This window comes from Lolium rigidum, chromosome 7, assembly GCF_022539505.1.
Source record: "Lolium rigidum isolate FL_2022 chromosome 7, APGP_CSIRO_Lrig_0.1, whole genome shotgun sequence".
NCBI classification, from domain to species: domain Eukaryota; kingdom Viridiplantae; phylum Streptophyta; class Magnoliopsida; order Poales; family Poaceae; genus Lolium; species Lolium rigidum.
The window spans coordinates 328,366,305-328,387,052 of NC_061514.1; the positions used below are offsets into that span (position 1 = coordinate 328,366,305).

General features: G+C 43.7%; 3 protein-coding genes across 9 annotated transcripts; 1 reads left to right on the forward strand and 2 right to left on the reverse strand.

Moving 5' to 3' along the window:
• Positions 1-330: 330 nt before the first annotated feature.
• On the forward strand, positions 331-3,619 carry LOC124674591 (probable glucuronosyltransferase Os04g0103100). The gene is made up of 4 exons (XM_047210631.1): positions 331-1,349; positions 1,891-2,140; positions 2,459-2,673; positions 3,361-3,619. The coding sequence occupies exons 1-3, from the start codon at positions 607-609 to the stop codon at positions 2,627-2,629; spliced, it is 1,164 nt and encodes a 387-aa protein (XP_047066587.1). The 5' UTR covers positions 331-606; the 3' UTR covers positions 2,630-2,673; positions 3,361-3,619.
• A 238-nt stretch (positions 3,620-3,857) lies between these two features.
• On the reverse strand, positions 3,858-6,694 carry LOC124678179 (eukaryotic translation initiation factor 3 subunit M-like). 2 transcript variants are annotated; one of them, XM_047214094.1, is made up of 9 exons: positions 6,451-6,694; positions 6,240-6,378; positions 5,917-6,129; positions 5,683-5,827; positions 4,959-5,109; positions 4,772-4,881; positions 4,598-4,695; positions 4,400-4,469; positions 3,858-4,208 (listed from the first exon to the last, which is right to left on the reverse strand). In XM_047214094.1, the coding sequence occupies exons 1-9, from the start codon at positions 6,677-6,679 to the stop codon at positions 4,119-4,121; spliced, it is 1,245 nt and encodes a 414-aa protein (XP_047070050.1). In that variant the 5' UTR covers positions 6,680-6,694; the 3' UTR covers positions 3,858-4,118. The 2 variants fall into 2 exon arrangements, with proteins under 2 accessions (XP_047070050.1, XP_047070049.1); XM_047214093.1 differs by having other exon boundaries at positions 5,683-5,830.
• A 3,236-nt stretch (positions 6,695-9,930) lies between these two features.
• LOC124676840 (cytochrome P450 87A3-like) lies at positions 9,931-18,072 on the reverse strand. 6 transcript variants are annotated; one of them, XM_047212862.1, is made up of 12 exons: positions 17,839-18,072; positions 14,794-14,960; positions 14,551-14,647; positions 13,084-13,298; positions 12,654-12,978; positions 12,419-12,565; positions 11,793-12,044; positions 11,534-11,623; positions 11,350-11,428; positions 11,130-11,236; positions 10,249-10,379; positions 9,931-10,129 (listed from the first exon to the last, which is right to left on the reverse strand). In XM_047212862.1, the coding sequence occupies exons 2-12, from the start codon at positions 14,940-14,942 to the stop codon at positions 10,039-10,041; spliced, it is 1,683 nt and encodes a 560-aa protein (XP_047068818.1). In that variant the 5' UTR covers positions 14,943-14,960; positions 17,839-18,072; the 3' UTR covers positions 9,931-10,038. The 6 variants fall into 6 exon arrangements, with proteins under 6 accessions (XP_047068818.1, XP_047068817.1, XP_047068821.1 ...); XM_047212861.1 differs by having other exon boundaries at positions 13,084-13,310; XM_047212865.1 differs by lacking the exon at positions 14,551-14,647 and having other exon boundaries at positions 13,084-13,310; positions 14,794-14,921.
• Between the last annotated feature and the right edge of the window lie 2,676 nt (positions 18,073-20,748).

Here is a 20,748-nt window from a genome sequence, read left to right on the forward strand (position 1 = left end):
TTCTATGACATTAAATTCTACTAAAAACGAAGTTACTCCAGTAAACTGAGAATTAAAGTCAAACTACCAGTAGTAAACGGTAACGGACCCAGCATTCCATCGTCACCAAAATATCCAAAAAATTCTGTTTGGAGCTAATTAAACACTTCCTTGTTATTACGTATAGTACAAGTACTACAACCCCTGGGAACAGATCGAAAATGGAGTAGTAGCTGTAGGCTGTAGCTCTCATTCCGTTGCCCTTTCCTCCCTCAGCGTCAGCTGCCCCCGCCCCGCGTCGTCTTCCTCTCGCCTTCCATCCATCTTTCCTTCTCCTCCGCCTAACCTCTCCCTCTCCGCTTCTTCTGGTCCACGGCGACCTCCGACTCGCCTCCACCAAACCACACCAACCTTCTTCCATTCCATTCGCTTCTCCGCTTCAACATCCCCCCGCCATTCGCGCCGCGATCCATTCTTGTTCCTGCTGCCTCTTCTTCTTCTTTGATCCCGCCAGCTTCGGCCCAACTCCCCTCTTTCTTTCTTAACCCCGCCGGCCGGCCTCTCTCATAGCCCGAAGCAGCAGCAAGTTCTTGCCTTCTCGGAAGCACTGATCTTGGGGCCGAATCGATGGCGTCGATCCGGCGGCCGCACTCGCCGGCCAAGTCGCAGCACCTGCTGCGGCACCAGCACCCCTTCGCCGCCGCCTCCCCGCCCTCCTCGCCGCTCCGCCACAGCTCCTCCGCCTCCTCGCCCAGGCACCACCACCCCGGGACCAGGCACCCCTTCCTCTTCCTCCTCGCCCGCCGCCCGCTCCCGCGCTTCGCCGCCTTCTTCCTCCTCGGCTCCTTCCTCGGCCTGCTCCACTTCCTCTCCCACCTCCCGCTCCGCCCCCACCTCCCCGTCCCGCCCAACGCCGGCACCTCCTCCCAGCTCAACCAGCTCCAGCAGCAGCAACAACTCCCCAGACACTACCAGCAGCAAGAACCCAACCCCGGCGCCGCCCCCGCCGAGCGCGGCGGCGACAAGCTGCTCATCGTCATCACCCCCACGCGCGCGCGGGCGTCGCAGGCCTACTACCTCAGCCGGCTGGGCCAGACGCTGCGCCTCGTGCGCCCGCCCCTGCTCTGGGTCGTCGTCGAGGCCGGCAAGCCCACCGCCGAGGCCGCCCTCGCGCTGCGCCACACCGCCGTCATGCACCGCTACGTCGGATGCTGCGACAAGCTCAACGCCTCCGCCGTCGACTACCGCTCGCACCAGATGAACGCGGGGCTGGAGGTGGTCGAGAACCACAGGCTCGACGGCGTCGTATACTTCGCCGACGAGGAGGGCGTCTACTCCCTGCACCTCTTCGACCGCCTCCGCCAGATCAGGTAGGTGCCCGCCATTTGCTTGCTCCAATTTCTCTGATTCAGATTCAGTCAAATGCGTTGAATTGGTAAAACTCTGAAATTACTCATTGATTGATTCATGTCTTAGTACTAAGATCCTTGGTATACTAGTTAGTTTATTTATGGTTTCTACTAGGATGGCAAAACGAGTTTCGCATCGAATTGCCTGAACCGAGTCAAAGATCGCAACTTTATCCACAAGACCTTGCTACCATTGATGCGTAATAAACAGCGGGCTCAGATTTCTTACTCCCTGTTGCCATTGATGATAATTCGAGTAGCATTTTCCTTCTCACTGATTCAGCAATCACTAGTGTCAATAATTTGCCTCTTAGCTTGCCATTGATGATTCAGTACTCGGTGGTAATTTGCATGTTAGAACAGCGGTCCTGTGAATATTGCAAGCAAATATTCAGTTGGTTGCATTGAATTTCAAACCTTGTATGTTCTGTATCACTGGATAAAATCTGATGATGCCTAAAGATCCAACTTGCTGACTTTGCTGCTGCCTGTCAATGATTAGGAGGTTTGGCACATGGCCTGTTCCGGTGATCTCTGACGGCGGTAACAACGTCGTGCTGGAAGGCCCCGTATGTAAACAGAACCAAGTTGTGGGGTGGCATACAAGTGGGGAAGGAAACAAGCTCCAGAGGTTTCATGTCGCCATGTCGGGTTTTGCGTTCAACAGCACCATGCTCTGGGATTCCAAACTCAGGTCCCATCTGGCCTGGAATTCGATCCGGCATCCGGAGATGGTTGAACAGGGTTTCCAAGTAAGCTCCTTTGTTCGTCTTTAAATCCCTTCACTTGCACATACTATGTTCAAGTACCCTAGTGGCCTATTATTCATCATTTAATTGATCAACAATTTGTCTCATACCAACCATTATACCGATATTGGATATGGCGGGATTTTAAAATAAAATAAAAGCTGGCGTTGGAGTAAAATAACAATAAGGAACAGTTCTATGTAGCCATCTAACACATGCCACATGGTGGTGATCAAACAAATGGGAGATCCCTTTCTTTGGACTTTGTTTCCAATGCATTTCTGCATGGTTATAGCAGCTGATATTCTTGTTACTTTGCAGGGAACCACGTTTGTGGAGCAGCTAGTGGAGGATGAAAGCCAGATGGAAGGCATACCTGCTGACTGCTCTCAAATAATGAACTGGCATGTGCCATTTGGATCTGAGAGTCTCGTCTATCCTAAAGGATGGCGAGTTGCGACGAATCTGGATGTGATTATTCCTCTAAAATAGTAGTATCAACAGCTCTGTTCATCAAGCACTAACTCACTTGACAGGTTGGTTTACTTTTCAATCCATTTGCAAACTCTGCTTTCGCTCTCCACATCTGGATCCTGATTTCTTAGCTATTTCTCACTGATTGCGCACTTACATCCTTCAACTTGACGCTAGCGGGCATACACGATTGTCATTCGGTTCTGTTTGTCTTGTCTCTTTATTCCAATGCTATTTTCTCCACAAAATTGCTGAAGATGTGCCTTGTAGGGCTCCGTATATTAAAATGGTTGTCCTCTGATTGAGACTCCTTTGAATTTTCATCTACCCGGTGTCCTTGTTTGACAGGGACTACGGTGTGTACAGCTGGCTTTTAGTCACTATACAGTTATTTGTTTTCATTAAAACCATGCTTTTCGTCTGTGTATTGAAAATGTTTGCTAGATTGGTTCATTTTATTAAAAATATAATTTCCAATTTGCAAGTTTCCGATAATTTGCAGTATTTCGTTAAGTTGAATCAATGAAGAATGTGGTTCAAACATCAAACTGCTATTGAACTCTTGTTAAATAACACAAAGTAAAACCGGTTCATCATTAAAAAACCTAAGGTGAACTTTGACTATGCATATGTTAGCGTTCATCACTGATATCCCTTTTGCCTCGGAATAAGTTTGTAACATAGTTGCAGTGTATTTGTGCAAATCTCTTCAGGCCTTTCTAAACCCAATTGGCGGTACTTTGTTTCAGGCATTTACATAGCAGTTAAGCCTTGAAGATTTGGCTTAACAGGCACAGAGGCGTCCCAGATTGACTACCTTTGGGAAGCAGCTCTTGACAAGACGGTGCTACACATTTCAGTCCATTTCTGGGAGATATTTTGTAGGATGGATAACTAGTTTCGCAGCTCTTGGCTCTTTGCCATGTAATTGTACATGTCGTGATTTGTATTCATTTGTTGAGTTGGAAAATCCAAAAGGTGATATATGCAAAGTTCAGAGTTTTTGCATAGTTCTGCACAGTTTTGGTACATGCTCAATACAATACCAAGCTCGAGCTGTTTGAGCATACACTTAAACCAGATAAGCCCAGGACACAGTTTACTTGGAAATAATTTTGTAGGAACACAAGGCAATTTTGGTTCTGAACCGGTCTTCAAACTATAGCACAGCATTCAGCAAAGTCGCACATGATGTTTGATATAACAAAAATGAGATATAGATTCTCACCAATCCCAAAGCCAAACCTTGGAAAGAAACAATATCATGATAAACAAGCATCCAGTATGAACAATCACGACTTTGTGTAACAAGTAATGGCTGACTTTAAGCATGGTTTTGTCTACAAAATTCATGCAACATGAAATTTGTTTAGGCATGCTGTTGCAACCAAAATCTAGCAACCATGGTAACAGGTAGAAAGTATTTTGGATTACAAGATATCTAGTACAAAATGATTGCGCATCTAATCTCAAGGCTATGATCTCAATTTAGCAACTTCCTCTCCAATCAGCGGGTCATCACTCCTTGCATCCCCTGTGCACCATCTTCGGCCACCTTGTTAGCTTGGATAGTGCTGATAGCATTTGCGATATTTCCCTGCAGTAAATTTTTACAAGGAAATTAAATCAGTTTCATGGTAAGCACTTAAAGTTTCATGGTAAAATATGAATCCAACACTTCTGGCATTCATAAGAAACTGGGAAAGCTATGCATTCGTTTGCTGAACTAATTGTAACTCCAAATTATCAAGCTGTAAATCCAAGAGGAGATAATTGCAAGAGGCTTACCCTCCAAACTCCAAGCTTTGAACGTAGACTCTTCCATTGTGGTATCCCAAAGATCCTCTCAGTATGCCGACTGAAATTACATAGAAGAGCATGCATTAAATAAAAGAAAGAACATAACACTGTAATATAGACCACAAAACGTTGATGCACAGCTAAACTATGAACAGTGGCCCAGAAAGATCCTGCAGATATAAATACCTGACAATGACAAACTGATTAAGCTGATCAACTTTGCAGTCCAAAATCTTGGATGAAATTGCTTTCACAATCCAATATTCCACTTCATCATCATTGATCTAACAAAGAACAAGAAAAGTTAATAAGACATTACAGCAAGTGAACAACAATAGGAAGGCAAGATGAGTCAATTACCCCAAGTGCTTTCGTAATTGCGGAGTAAGGGATTTCGCCAGAGCAATGGCTGCTCAGGTCAAGCAGAGACATCAGCCGCATTTTGGTTATGCAATCCTCATGAACCAGTCCTGTAAATGATGCATCATTAGATAACAAACAAAATAAAGTAGCATAAAGTTGTTAGTATTTGTTCAACAAGACATACCGTATCCTTGCAGCAAGGTAGAGTTAGCAGACTGGAACTCTAAATAGGAATCGAGCCTCTGAGTAAGGAATATCTTTAATAGCTCGTAAACTGATTGATACTTTTCATCTTTCTCGAGCTGTGCAACAGCTGGCATATCGAGCAGATCACACTGCAATATGAACATATTTCCATAAATAAATTATATGGAATGAAAGTGCAGGCGCAAGGTCTTTTAAGTAGCATGCTAAACAGATGTATAGTTTGTCAGGATTAAAAGTCGATATATGCCAGAGTCTCAGAACTATGTTGGCATATAAGACACGGCACCATACAAAGCGGTAGTAGAGGCACAATCCAACGCAATGAAATGCTGCAGCAGTGGGCCAAGTTGACTGAAAGAAATAAGCCATCCATCCAAAACAGAAAGCTTGTATATCGATCCAAAACAGAAAGATTGTACAGGACATGCTCACCACAATGTTAAAATCACACATATTCAGGGTTGACAAGACATTGGCACATTGCAGGCTGTGTAGCTAAATAGGTAATACTGGCATGTTATAACTAAATTCATATTTGGTAATATGGTTGAAGACCAACATGTTGCATCACGGTTCTGATACGGTGGAAGTGATGAATAGCTCACAGGGAATGAAACTCAATACGCACTATCTCTTCCCAAGTTATTTTCACACAAACAGAAGACCTGGCAACAGAGATGTTAACTAAAGGATAGGAGTACCTGATAGAGATCAGCTGACTTGACAAACTCAATGATTGCTGCAGCAGCTTCTTCCTTTGCTTCACCAATCACGTCGGCATCATCACTTGATCCATCAAACGTTGCCAGGTACTTGTTCAGGAACTTGAAGTACTCCTTGCCCATGCTGTTAATCACAACAAGATTGAATTGCATCAATGTAAAATCCTGCCGCATGATTGGTAAAAGCAATGAACTTGGAAGCGAAGGGGGTACCCCTTCTGGTCTTTGAGAATCCTGGCGGCCGCGAGGAACAGGTCCCTCTGCTCCAACTTGCCAATGCCCCAGTCACCGACAAAGGTGTCGATGTTCTTAAAGCTGGGGACGACGCAGTCTGCAGCCTTCCCGGCGGCGGCGACCTCTAGCGCCTTCCTGTAGACAAAGGCCTTGCCGTAGGTGCTCGGCAGCAGGTTGTACAGGCTGAACAGGCTGCAGAGATACATACATTGGAAGCGAAGTTTAGGCATCGTAAGGAAAGAAGCAATTATAATAGAGATGCAACACACGGGTAGCGCGGAGTTGATGTGTTAAAAGCTTACACTTTGATGCGCAGCGCCGGCTTCTCCCCCGGCTGCTGGACGAGCTTGGCGCAGATGGCCTCGGCGATGTGCAGCGCCTCTTCGTCGGATCCGGCCTTGGTGACGAGGTTGCAGATGATGGCCAGGATGCACTCGAGATCTGCAGCACGATGATAGGATAAGCAAGGCGCGGGAGATGGGGCATGGAGAGAGGGGGGAGGGGTGAGCTGACCTTTGTCCGGGACGCGGGGGGAGAGGAGGAGGAGGTCGGCGGAGGCGAGCATGAGGGAGGCCATGTCGAGCCAGCGGCCGGCGAGGACGTGCTGCTGCGCCTCGGCGCAGAGGCGGGCCACCTCGGGCTCGGCGACGTCGGGGCCCGCGTCGGCCCAGGCGAGCTCGGCGGTGAAGCGCACCACCGCCAGCATCGGCTCCTCCTCCGTGGTGTTCACGATCGTCGCCATGGTCTCTGCGCTGGAGTACGCCGCCGCTGCTGCCGCCGCCGGAGTGGGAGAGAGGAGGAGGAGGTATGGGGATTGGGAGGCGAAAGGAGGAGAAAACCCTAAATCCCGATGCGGCTTAACACCCGACGCCTTGGGCCCTCTGGTCAGTCACTATAAACTAAACCTAACAGAAGAAATGTAATGCCAAGACATGGCACGGCCTTGTGAGTTTTCTTTTATCAAACACACACTACAAACGCTGAAAAAAACATATATACACTCATTCCTATAAATATATATACGCACATTCTTTCCTATGATCTGAAAGGCCGAGTTGAAGCAACCAATTTATCAGATTTTGAGATTGCTAAAGTTACCACAAATATCTCGCTACCGATGGGAACGTCTCCTTCACTTAAAGAACATTTCGTCCTTATAACACACCAAAGTTTAAAACATAACGTTTCAACCCTAGCCCTAACGTTTCAACCCTAGTGGGCTAGGGTACCATTTTGCCATCCTAATCATCCAAGCACAGGTTGATTCTCCACGGTCTTGTGAGTTGCGCAGCGGCCAACCATTTAACCGAAACTCACTAAAAAAGAATTATTTTGTACTACGAAAAGCCTCACGAACAATCTTTACTACGGTACTATTAATATCAATGCGGAAGTTGTGAATGTGTGGTGTCACATTTTCTCCTAACTATAAAAATGTCATCGTGGATGTAGTGCTCGTAGCAAAACAAACTCTTTAACAAACGCCACCACACTCATGTATATCTTCTCCTATTTTCTCGCGCATGATCTCCTCTCTTGGTTCTACTGTGTGCGCTGACTTGTGGGAAATCCTCTCTCAAATTTGTGCAGCACGTCGAATTCTGCGGGACCGATTGATATGATCTCACCCACTCCTGTGCAAACGGCCATCTTATCGATCAACGCATTCAATCTCATCCTCTTTTCTCCACTCCAAGAACCTCCGCTTTGTCTCGTGAGATTTTTTGCCGCTGCCACATCCCATGATCCCATCCACCTGCGCATGTTCCTCGTCCTCGAGCTCTAGTTAGCCAGAAGCCGCGTAAGGCCCGTGTTGCCAAGGGCACGTTTTCATCGGGAAGTGCAAGAAGCAAAGAGCGGTGCAGTTAAAAATCATGGTATGGAGGAGGAGCAGCTACTACTCAAGCCGTGATACAAGAAGAGATCGACGGGGACTCCATGATTGAAGTAGACATCAGCCCACTGCAATCGCCTCACGCTCGCCAACACCCCCCCCCCCCCGCTCCTTTGTCGCCCATGCCCTCCCTTGCCCTCCTAATTCCCTACGTAGCATATGTCTCCTCGGCAAATTATATATGTGATATCACCGGTGTACAACATATGTTTGTCAAAATGCAGAAGATGCACAAATGCGAAGGAATTGTGCCCTAGAAGCAATAATAAATGTTATTAATTATTTAATTTTTAGTTTATGATTAATTTTTAAGTCTTTATGCTATATAACTGCTATGGTACTTGAATGTGAGATTCGAAGGGAAGCTCATAGGAACATGTAGAAATACATACGCCAACTTGTTTCTAGTCCCGCCTCTAGGATTAGCTAATGTGTTGTGAGATGACCATGTTTTTCCAGATCATGGAGATTGTTAAAGTAACAAGGATGCCAACAACAGTGAGAGTACATTGTTATAAGAACAAGGTATAATCCAATCTGATGATATACTACGAGCTAGTTTTATCATTTGTTGTTAATATAATCATCATGTTGTTCGTGTCTTATGCACAAGTCCTTAGACCATAGGAATTCAGTGACCTCAGTGACCTCGTACTAGAAAGGTGCACTTTGGTTATCATCAGACGTTACCGTAATAGGTGGTCATAACGGTGAGGACCGGGTAGTGGAAAGTATGTATGGGAACTTGGATAGTTCAAGAATGCTATATTGCTCCTCCTGACGATGGGGAGAGACACTTCGGACCCTCTCGATATTATTTGTGGGTGTGGGTGGGTGCGCGCGTGCGTGTCTTTGTGTGTGTGTGAGAGCTATCATGGGTGTCCATGTCCCGTTGTTAGTTATTGATCTGAATTCGTAATCGTGTCTACACATTACTGAACATGTTGGGTCACATACCTAAAGTGATTCAATCTATTATGAGAGTATATTTGTGGTTTGTTTTTGAGAGAGTGTCATCGGAATTATTCCAAGGACATGGAAATTATTTGATGTTCATGTTGCTTCCCTATAATCTACAATATCGTGATCTTAGCAGCATAGTGCAAATTTTGTTACATATTGCAATATGTTCCTAATCCATTCATGGCTGCTCCTAAGTATGCTGGTTGTGTAGATGAACTAAGTATTTTAAGTGGGGACAGAAATTGACACTAGAGTGAGAAGGAACTCATTGGAAGAGCTGTCAGGTTATGTCTTGCCAGCGGCATATGCAAGGAGTTGTGTCTAAGGCCCATGCAATATTCAAGGCCAAAACTATATTATTGAATATAAACACATTTGATGGGTAGTTTTCCTCGAAATTACAAGAGCTGCACTGGATGCAATATGTTAAGTATTGCATTTGTGAGGTTAGTCGTTGTATGGGTAATATTGCTCATGCACTTGAAGCTCGGATATTCTACTCAAGTCTTGATAATCTGACATGTGCCACTATTTATTTTTCTTCCTCTTTACTTTAAACAAAGAAAGATACCAGATAGAATAATTATCAATATTTTATATGTTCCATCTAGCCTCAAGCTTCTACGCGAAAGGAATTAGTGGAAAATTCTTGGTATATTTCTTGTTTCCTTGCGAATCTTGTATATGTAGGTCGTTGCTTGCCTATTTCCCCTCCACATGCAAATATAAGGTAAGTCTTAGCAACAACCGTCGTATCTCTGATGGAAGTAATCTACTTTGTCACGTTTAGGCTCCGCTTCTTGCTGCTATATCACTATCAACTCTCTTAAGAGCGGGAAGGTAGTTAAAAAATTAGAGAAATAAAATCTTGAAAATGAAGGAATAGAAAAAGATAACTGAATAAGTGAAAAGGAGATCATGATATGTGGATGCCTATATGAAATGGAGTTTTCTCTCCCATTGCAAGGCACGACATGTTTTCTACTAAACTTACAGAGAAATAGAATGGTCTGCATAATTACTTTCAAGTCATATTGGTAATACTATGAAATAACCATAGCACAACACTTACAAATTGATCAACCGTGAGATATTGGTGTATGATAACTTCACTTGATAACCTTAAGTACCAAACACGAGTTTTTGAAATTCCTTACAACACAATGATAATAGGAAGCACATGGCCAGAAGTTTGGCATGTGTTTGACATCCTTTTTCTCTAGACTAACACTAGTTCCTTTTGCCTACGTGATTGGTTGAAGTCGGATGTGATAGCCCTTGGGAAACATCACATCTGTGCTACGGAATACATCTCCGCCTCTGATTTCCTCCCATCTATGAAAACACAAAGAAATTCATATAAATAAGCAGCTTGCATCATTCACTGCTGAATTTTATGTTATCTCTACTAAAAAAAAGATAGTAGCATGTTTTGAGATGCAAGAAAAGCTCACATGTACTCAGTCACCAAAACATGGATGAGAAGTGTTACTACAGCCTTGCTATATTCTGCTCCAGGACACACCCTCATGCCTGCTCCGAATGGCATAAAGTTCTTAAGCAGTGTGCTACGTTTTGTCTCATCCTGCATTTTTAGTTAGTGAATATTAGTGGCAATCTAGCTAAGAAAGATTATTACTAGAAAAAATATATAAAAATATAAGTATATTGTTATTATCATGGAACAACATAAAATGGTATGGTTGCATGTTATGCACATAGAGAGTTGCTTGAAAGTAATGGATATATGCTATCCTTGGGTAAAGGTATCGTTCACTTTTCACAAGAGGGACACATTGAAGCTTTTTCGGTATGATCATCTGGTATCTGTGACCGACTCATATGTTAGAATGCCCCGAACTACTCTTGCCATCTTTCTAGAAGTTATACACCTATAAACTAGTCTTGCACCCAAACTGTACTAGTCTTACCTCACCTTTCTTTAAGATGTAATTGTTTCTCCTACTGCATTTATTGGAGTTATAAGGCAGGGGGGCATGTTCCTCTATTCCCTCCTCTCTAGTACAAGTACACAAGGTACTATGGACTAGTGAAAACAAAATAAAATCTCTAATTACCCTCTGGCTATTTATGGGCTGAAATTGCTTTAGACTGAGACATTTTCCTATTGTTTCATCCTTTAAGGCAGCCCTTAACTTCCTAGTATTTTACAATTTATAATTTTCTTATTTCACATCCCCTATAGCATGTTGACGCTCCGGGTGATACCCCATCAACTTCAAATGGGACGGTCAAATACTAATCTTCATTAATAAAACACATACATCATTCAGTATCGTCCTATGCATGAAACACTTAATTTTCGGTCACTAACCATCCATCTCCATGGGTAAAACTTGAGTGGATCTTCAAACACTTCCGCATTGAGATGTAGTGCCATGGGGTTCACTATGACAATCCATCCAGCCGGAATTGTATAACCTGCAGTATGGAGAACAATTACAACTATGAAAGGTGCTACTGACTATAGTGATTTTTTTAATCAAATAAACAATGGTATAATGGTGTTCAATGGAATGTGCATGGATATGTACCATTTACTTGTGCGTCCATTAGAGTTGTCCGGAAAACTCCTATGGCGGCATTGCTTATTCGAAAAATCTCATTGGTAACCTTCAGCCAAAGAAAGATACAACCACGTTAGGAAATATATAAATAAATTATTGGACCATCAATCACCATGTCGCCCTATAAAAGTACAACAATGTTCACTTAAACCTGAGTAGTAAATCTCAGTGACTTGCACTCTTCCCATGTGAGCCTAGAATTCCCATCCTTCCGGTTCTTCAGTATCGCTTGGTTCTCCTCCTATTGAAAGTATATTTTTCCAGGGTTTTAATTGCTTTCATCACATATTTTTATAAAATAAATTTTAAAATTTAAAAGTGTAAAAGCTTGCACTTGGATATTTCTCAACATCCATATTACTTACGATGTAGTATTACAAACTAATGGTGTGTACTAGAATACAACAAACCTTGAGAGCACGGACAACTTCAGGGTTATCATGTAGGGACTTGAATGTTATAGCAATGATTGCAGCCAGTGTATAGATGCCAGCGAATAATAACGTGGAAACCATATCAACAGCAAAATTCTCATTTATCAAAGGCTCTTCACAATGTAGTTGTTCCACAATCAGGTCTAGCATGTCACCATGTTTCTTATCAGGTGTTCGCAACCTCTCTGTCAGTGTATCTCGGATTGTCTTGCGCACATTTTTCCATGCCTGAATACATGAGAGTATGGGTTAAACCACAATCAAAGATGAACTGGTTTCACCTTCGGCCTTTTGTAGTACATATACTCAAACTTTCAGCGCTTGGACCTATATAGGAAAAGGCACTATAATAATTGTTTTAAAATTGGTACAATGACCAACAAATATCTCTAACCACTGCTTGTTAAAATAGTATAAACTAATGGAAATCCCCAAAATATTATATAAAAAATCATGTTGAATTTAATGATTATATTTTTTCCAGTACCAACTCTCATATATCAGTAGTAAAAGTTGGATGCTTTTTTACCGGCCAAAAAAAGTTTGGAGGTTTTAACTGCATAGAACCTAGGAAATTATATTTTTTTGAAATAAGGTAATACCTTCATCGATCGGTAAAATGCTGTCCCAGGCAAGTATATTGGGAAGGAGAGCAATCCCTTGGAAAGTGTATCGATGTTCTTTCGCAGTTCCGCCGACTTAGCCGCGTCAAAACTAAGGAACTTCTTAGTCATGAGCTCAAAGAGAATCTTCAAGAAATTTGAAACAAAAGGGATTAGTCATACATTTGGACCAAACATCAAGTCAAATGGAAAAAATCAAGACGAATGCACTAACATCTGGCGCGCCACCGCGCACGTCGACACTAGGCTTGGTGGCCCACGTTGCAAGGCACTCTCTCACGGCACCCTCCAGCTCAGGAAGAAGCACCTCTTTCAGGTTCTCGAGGCCGAACAGCGTGAAACAAAACCTGCGGATGAACTTCTGGGTTGCACCCCTGAATGCGTCAATGCTCTTGCCGCCGAAGATTTTGCGCACCGCCTCAGGGTACCCGATCTGGAACACGTTGCCCTCCTCCTTAAGGATGAACCGGTTTACCTCTGCATCGCAAGTGAACACCGCAGGCTGACCGAACAAGCTTGTTTTGAAAACAGGACCGTATCTGTTGTGGTGGCAGTTAAAAGAAGTGGATGTCATAATGCAAAACTCAAGTGTGCAAACCAGGATGTATGGTACACACACATGCGTGGACGTTTACACACCGTACCTCCTCATCCGTAGTTTGAAGTAGTCTGGCATGTCCAAGGAAGAGTTTGCCTTGATGAACTGGAAGGTCTCGCCGATAACAGGGAATCCCATGGAGCCAGGCGGAAGAATCCCATTGCATGTGGGGTTGATCCATTTGTATACCCAGTGTATTAACCATCCAATAAGAAGTGTAACCCCAGGGAGAGCAATGTACTGGGCAAGAGAAACTTCCATCTGCAGGTGCATCTTACAGATTAGAGAGGACATTAGAAGCTCATATATAAGTGTTATGCTTGTTGTTATATAAGTATATTCAGAAAATCAGAGGAGCAAGAGAAATTTCCATCTGCAGCCTGCGGGTGCATCGAGCAAGGAATATAAGTGTTCTGCTTGTTGTTAGGTAACTTCATGGCTTTTTGTATTTTAGCTAAAATTTGTCATTCCGGGCTAGTACTACCTGCAACTGGAATACTGGATGCATGCATATATTAGCCACAACTACTAAGAGAATAAAAGATACCGATAGATGCTTGGCTTCTTAATTTCACGTGTCAGTTTTGTCTGGTATGAGTTTTTAACTGAACTAAGTTTACTCATTTCTGGACATTTTTTGTTTTGTTTTGTTTTAACATTGTAATTTCTCTGAAGGAAATGACAAAGCTTCGTGCCATCCAAATCAATGGCTCTCCTTTAGACATACAGCTTCGTGCCATCTAAATCAATGACTCTAGTCATACAGCTTCGTGCCATCCAAATCAATGGCTCTAATGACTAGCACTACTCCCAAACTCCTTTCGGAATAGCCATGAACACCTGCCAGGAAAGAAGAAATATTCCTGACGGCGGTAAACATTCCTGATGGCACAGAAAAGGCCGAGAGGAATTCTTTGTCATTCATGACGGTGTGCCTCCTAACAGCCTGTAAAACTTCTCACCGCCAGAAGTGTCTCATGATGACAGAGTGCAAACTATTTCTGATGTGAATCCCACTGTCATGTATGTTACTATTATTCATGACAGTAGGTAACAACCGTGAGGAATGACTATTTGCGTCAGGACTACGCAGTACAAATTCTCAGTCCTAACCAGCGAGCTGGGTCACTATTCGTGCATGCCGTAGCACTTTAAGTTTTATGAGATAGGATAATAACAAGATAAGTTTCTCTCCTTCTTTCATAACACCCACAAATATCATCTAAAAGATCCAAATAAAATTATGGAGGATTGTTACCATGTAACGTATCGCCTAGTTTCTTTCAGTTCTACAACTAGTTGACGATTCGGGGCTTCATGAACAATTTCTGCTTAGCATATCATTTCTAGATCTCAGAAAAATTATGGTTGTGTGCATCACAGATGTAGAGGTGAAGAGATGATCTGTTCATTACCTTAAACTTAATAAAACCGTGGAGACAAAAATGTAGAGCATGATCTACGGAAGAATTTTCTTCTAATTGTGAAGTGAATACATGAGGTCCTAACTTACAACAAAATGTATAGCCTCTTGATGGGTATTGCATTGTTTTCTCAGCTGAAGGTGAGGTGCGTGGCCGTTACACGCCTGAGAAAATCTCACAATTATGCTGACCAAAATCCCTTGTTATAATCGCTAGTGTTATCCATGTGAGCAAAAACAACATGAAAACAAAAGCTGGCAAGTGTTTACTTCGGCACATATAAACAAAAAAAATGCTCGAGGGCTCAAATAGAAAGAATCAGAGAAAATCACCTCACGATGAGAGTTGTGACGGCAAGTCCTCCCCGGTCGTTGACCCGTCGGACCGGGCGATACCTGCCGCCACAAAAATCGGTCTCTTGACTTTCGACGTGTAGAGGCGACGGTGTGTTGTTCGTGGGCTGTAAAGCAAGAGTACTCATCACAGTTGTGGCCGGCGGCTTTGCAACATATATACACAAGTGTAGTATCAGACAGTTTACAACAATCAAATCTCAACCAAATCAATTTAAATAAATGTAATAAATACGGAATCAATTTAGATCAAAACAGGTTGTTAGCTATCCTATGCAATCAATACCAAATTAATATAAATCAATCTTTACTATTATATGGGAGTCTGTACATCACGAAAATGTTTGATGTCAAAGATCTGGAGCATCTGGGCTGTATAATCTACACTACTTAAAAAGGAGGAACATGTTCCTTATTCTGCCCACCGCAACAATACGTCAAGATTTTGGTCGTCCTGTCCTTCCACTCGCGCGAACATGGGCCGTGGGCCGCGGGCCGCGCCAGAAATCTCTCCTATCTTTCCCTTCCTCGCACCTCTCGAAAACTCGAAGTCCTGGCGATGGCAGATGACCATGGCGTCTGATGGCATGGCGCCGAAGAAGCAGCGCTGAGGATGAAGCTGGCCTAGGAGATCCTCCACGGATCCAAGCCCATGCGCATCGAGCTCACCTGCCGCCGCCACCATGGATTCTTCTGCACCTCGCCTCCCTTGCCCTTCATCTCACGCACGCGATTCCAGCGTCTCGGTGTAAGGAGAGAAGCGGCCAGAACCACCATCCACATCCCAGATCTGATGGACGCGGTGGCCGGAAAACCCATCGCCGATGACTCACCTGACCGTGGTGGGCTCGAATCTAGGTTCTCTGGACCGGATCTGGTGTTTGGCGGCGGCGACCAGAACCACCACGAGGACCACGGCGGCCGCACCACCAACTCCGGCATCAACGGCCTGAGCCGCATGAATCTCCGGCCACTGTGAGACATGGAACTCCATTTAGGTATTGTTTGGTCCCCGTTCTTGCAATGCATGCACGATAAATCAATCATGATTTCTTCTGCCAAAGCTTCCTTTCTTGAACATGGTTTTTACGCAATTAACAGTTTCATTTCTTCAGGCGTATTATTGTTTACTGCAAGTGTTCTACCTACCTTAATTAGGATTTAGTCATATGGCATATCTTTCGATTTATAGCCTACAGCAGTTTTAGTGTTCTCGGCATGCAAATTGGCTGCTGGAAATATTCTACCCATGGTTAATTAGGACTTATTTTACATGGTCATCTCAATATTTCCATATAGGTTGAAGAACATTAATTTAAACTAAAGTAGTTATCATCACTTATATGAGTCGCATGACTGCAACGATATATCAATGTGCTGAACTGCCATTTCAAATCTCTCAGTGCTACTTCAGTAGTTCTGCAAGGCTATTGTCCATCAAACCTAAAACATTTGCATTGTATATGAATTTATATGTTTTCAGTAGGGCACCAACTATGATTACCAGGTTGATCCGCGTTTCGATCCAGTGCTTAATGGAATTAGTTGAAGATGGTCAAAATAACAGGACAAATAGTGTGTAGGCTATGACTTCTCCTGCTGTTAGTATTTCTATTTATATTTTTTATTCTGATTGCCACTTACTCCATTGCCTTAACTTTTTATCAATTAACTCTATCAGCCTCACTGCCAGATGATCAATAGAGAAGGAGGGGCAGGAGGGCAACAACATAAGTTGGACCACATGCCTGATGGCATGGAAGTGCAAAAGAAAAGTGAGATTATGATTTGTTTCTCGCTGTAGTAAACAATTTGGAATTATTGGATGCTTAGCATGCCCTATTAAGGAGGTTGAACTTTTTGGCATTGCAATGCAAAGTGCATCTTATCTCTGAAGCAAATATACCTTATGCTTTCCTAGATATCAAATTCATATACTCTGCTCCGTCGCGGCTATCTCAACTATGGCGTGAGTGGACTGTTGGTGTTCAAAAGCGGCTTCGACTACTACTCGACTTCGGTGTGGTAAGGGTTTTTTTGCTTCTCCTCTGGTTTTGTGCTTTTTGTAGTCCAGTTATCGAGCAGTGGTTTTTGTCTGTCTGCACATGTTCAGGAAGAATCATTCCATCGCAAATATAATTTCTTTAGTCTAGATATGGTGATTAGAGAAAGACAATTATTCTTGGATATATTGACTCCATATCATCATCTGTTGAATGTCCATAACTACATATCATCATCTGTTGATCATAGCTTGATTCTTTTTCTGCATCATTGGGCTTATTCTATCTTGCAAGATGTTGGGCAATTACAAATGTAACTTGATTTTCTAGGCTACACAAGGTACCAGATGAACAAGTACTAAAGTAGTTATCAGCGAAGTACGTCGCTCAAATTATGTACTCAAATAATTTTATCTGCGATTGGTGAAGTGCAGCGGTCAGGCGTGCCGGCGTAGGATGGGGCGAAATACCGGGTTGGCCTTGAGCTGGCAGTGGATGTCCGCAGCAAGGTGGATCCACTTATATATCCATGATGTTGCCATTACTTAAAACAAGAACATCATTACTATGTATTGTTGTAGGTATAGGGTCACCCGGACATCTGCAATTTAAGTGAGATGACAATCTTTTAAAAAAGGTGAGACCTCTAGCAATAAGTCCCTTCATCTTTTTTTTGGTTGTTCCATTATCATAGTGAGTTTGTATACCTGTCCTCTTATTTTGTGTATTATTTGTGTCGGCTGCAATGCACAAAAAGTTTGTACTAGTCTTATAAAACGTCTCCGCTTGATATCTAGCTATCCGTGCGATTTAGCCAATCACTTTCCATAATCAGCATTAGAAACATTAAGACCGGTGTGCTAAATAAGGAAAGTAAAAAAGGGAAATTTAATCGCGGGCTCCCTACAGTCAAGGAATCACGGAATCCCCACAATCTGTAATGGAAAGCTTACAGCGAAACACCAATCACCAGAATTGTTAATACATGGAAAGCAATCAATACATTTACCAGCCCACATACCTGCCAGCTTAGTCAGCGCCGCTCTACCGATCGTCGTCTTCATGTCCCTATCTCGCGAAAACAAAATGAAGACACAAAATGAATCCCACGGTGGCCATGCGCATTACGGCGATGACCGGCTACAGCTGTCATGCCCATGACGGTCACGGCAGGAACGCACTAGTAGAAAAAGAGGCTTCCGTTCAGCCCCATTAGTTCCCAAAATATAGGAACCGCGACTAATAGGGTCTTTAGTCGCGGTTCGCGAACCGCGACTAAAGACCTAAGCCAACCGCGACTAAAGGTCCGAAGGCCTGGCCCGAAGGTCTTTAGTCGCGGTTGGCCAGGCCAACCGGGACTAAAAGCTCATCCCTATAAAAGGACCTCAGCTCACTGCACTTAGCCATTTGGTGCCACTTCTCTTCACAAACTTCACAAGGGGGTGTTAGGTTTGCTTTTGGCTCCTCTTATGCACACAAGGTGTTTGATGAAATGCCCCAAGAGCATGAAACAAACATGATATGAAGTGTCGGAGCCACACTTGAGCTTCCTCATTTATTTTTTCCTCCTCGATCGCGGTTAGCAACTTGAACCTTTCATATGTGTCATTGATAAAATATGCATGTGTGTAGTTCATTGTTTAATTTCTATTGTTTGTAGTTAGTTAGTTTAACAAATGCATGATGGTTAATTATATATTTTATATTATAATAATGCAGATGAATCGGCAATGGATGTACGGTAACCGACTCTCCGACGAGTTCATTACGGGTTTGAAAGATTTCCTCGTAGTGGCTAATGCGAACAAGCAGGGGGGGTTTGTTATATGTCCATGTGTTGCCTGTAAGAATCGGAAGGGTTACTATTCCTCAAGAGACGTTCACATGCACCTGCTTCGGCAGGGTTTCATGCCAAGCTATAATTTTTGGACCAAGCATGGAGAAAGAGGGGTTATAATGGAAGAAGATGAAGAAGGAGATGATTTCATCGATGACAACTATCTTGATCATTTCGGTGATACTTTCATGGAGGATGCTGAAGGTGGGGAAGGTGAAGGGGAAGGTGAAGGGAAGGTGAAGAAGAGGCACGTGATGAGCCCGCTGATGATCTTGGTCGGACCATTGCTTGATGCACGGAGAGGCTGCAAGCCGAAAAGGAGAGGAAGAATTTGGATCACATGTTAGAGGATCACAAAAAGTCGCTGTACCCCGGATGCGATAATGGTCTGAAAAAGCTGGGCTGCACACTGGATTTGCTGAAATTGAAGGCACAGGAAGATCTATCTGACTCGGGATTTGAAAATTTGCTGAAAATGATAAAGAATATGTTTCCAAAGAATAACGAGTTGCCCGCCAGTACGTACGAAGCAAAGAAGGTTGTCTACCCTCTAGGTTTAGAGGTTACGAAGATACATGCATGCATTAACGATCGCATCCTCTACCGCGGTGAATACGAGAATTTGGATGAATGCCCGGTATGCATCTGCATTGCGTTATAAGATCGGAGGCGATGACCCCGGTGACGATGTTGAGGGCGAGAAACCCGGGAAGAGGGTTCCCGCCAAGGTGATGTGGTATGCTCCTATAATACCACGGTTGAAACGTCCGTTCGGGAACAAAGAGCATGCCAAGTTGTTGCGATGGCACAAAGAGGACCGTAAGTCGGACGGGGAGTTGAGACACCCCGCAGATGGAACGTAATGGAGAAAGATCGACAGAGAGTTTAAAGATTTTGCAGATGACGCAAGGAACATAAGATTTGGTCTAAGTACAGATGGCATGAATCCTTTTGGCGAGCAGAGCTCCAGCCATAGCACCTGGCCCGTGACTCTATGCATCTACAACCTTCCTCCTTGGTTGTGCATGAAGCGGAAGTTCATTATGATGCCAGTGCTCATCCAAGGTCCGAAGCAACCCGACAACGACATCGATGTGTACCTAAGGCCATTAGTTGATGAACTTCTACAGTTGTGGGGCAGACCTGGTGTCCGTGTGTGGGATGAGCACAAAGAAGAGGAATTTGACATACGAACGTTGCTTTTCGTAACCATCAACGATTGGCCTGCTCTTAGTAACCTTTCGGGGCAGACAAATAAGGGATACAATGCATGCACGCACTGCTTAAATGAGACTGAAAGTGTACATTTGCCAAATTATAAGAAGAAAGTGTACCTGGGGCATCGTCGATTTCTTCAAAAAATCATAATGTAAGAAAGAAAGGCAAGCATTACAACGGCAAGGCAGATCACCGGCCGAAGCCTGCAGAACGCACTGGTGTTGAGGTATTTGATATGGTCAAGGATTTGAAAGTCGTCTTTGGAAAGGGTCCTGCCGGACAATCAGTTCCGAAGGGAGCTGACGGGCACGCACCCATGTGGAAAAAGAAATCTATATTTTGGGAGCTAGAATATTGGAAAGTCCTAGATGTCCGTGATGGCGTGTATTTCACACGTTCGTTGGGCAACCCCAAGAGGAAGGTATGATGCGCACAGCAGCAAGTTTTCCCTCAGAAAGAAACCAAGGTTTATCGAACCAGGAGGAGCCAAGAAGCACGTTGAAGGTTGATGGCGGCGGGATGTAGTGCGGCGCAACACCGGAGATTCCGGCACCAACGTGGAACCCGCACAACACAACCAAAGTACTTTGCCCCAACGAAACAGTGAGGTTGTCAATCTCACCGAAGCTTGCCGTAACAAAGGATTAACCGTATTGTGTGGAAGATGATTGTTTGCGAGAGAAAATAGTAAAACAAGTATTGCGAGCAGATTTGTATTTCAAGTATTAAAGAATGGACCGGGGTCCACGATTCACTAGAGGTGTCTCTCCCATAAGATAAAAGCATGTTGGGTGAACAAATTACAGTCGGGCAATTGAAAAATAGAGAGGGCATAACAATGCACATACATGACATGATAAGTATAGTGAGATTTTG

What these genes read in the sequence shown, in the direction of transcription:
- LOC124676840 (XM_047212861.1), bottom strand. Translation starts at nt 14,942, where the DNA reads ATGAGTACTCTTGCTTTACAGCCCACGAACAACACACCGTCGCCTCTA. An exon ending in TTCAAACTACGGATGAGGAG is followed by an intron (nt 12,979 to 13,083) that starts GTACGGTGTGTA and finishes CCACCACAACAG; the next exon opens with ATACGGTCCTGTTTTCAAAA. An exon ending in TGCGCGGTGGCGCGCCAGAT is followed by an intron (nt 12,566 to 12,653) that starts GTTAGTGCATTC and finishes AATTTCTTGAAG; the next exon opens with ATTCTCTTTGAGCTCATGAC.
- LOC124674591 (XM_047210631.1), top strand. Translation starts at nt 607, where the DNA reads ATGGCGTCGATCCGGCGGCCGCACTCGCCGGCCAAGTCGCAGCACCTG. An exon ending in GACCGCCTCCGCCAGATCAG is followed by an intron (nt 1,350 to 1,890) that starts GTAGGTGCCCGC and finishes GTCAATGATTAG; the next exon opens with GAGGTTTGGCACATGGCCTG. An exon ending in TGGTTGAACAGGGTTTCCAA is followed by an intron (nt 2,141 to 2,458) that starts GTAAGCTCCTTT and finishes GTTACTTTGCAG; the next exon opens with GGAACCACGTTTGTGGAGCA.
- LOC124678179 (XM_047214093.1), bottom strand. Translation starts at nt 6,679, where the DNA reads ATGGCGACGATCGTGAACACCACGGAGGAGGAGCCGATGCTGGCGGTG. An exon ending in CCCCCGCGTCCCGGACAAAG is followed by an intron (nt 6,379 to 6,450) that starts GTCAGCTCACCC and finishes ATCGTGCTGCAG; the next exon opens with ATCTCGAGTGCATCCTGGCC. An exon ending in CAATTACGAAAGCACTTGGG is followed by an intron (nt 4,696 to 4,771) that starts GTAATTGACTCA and finishes GTTCTTTGTTAG; the next exon opens with ATCAATGATGATGAAGTGGA.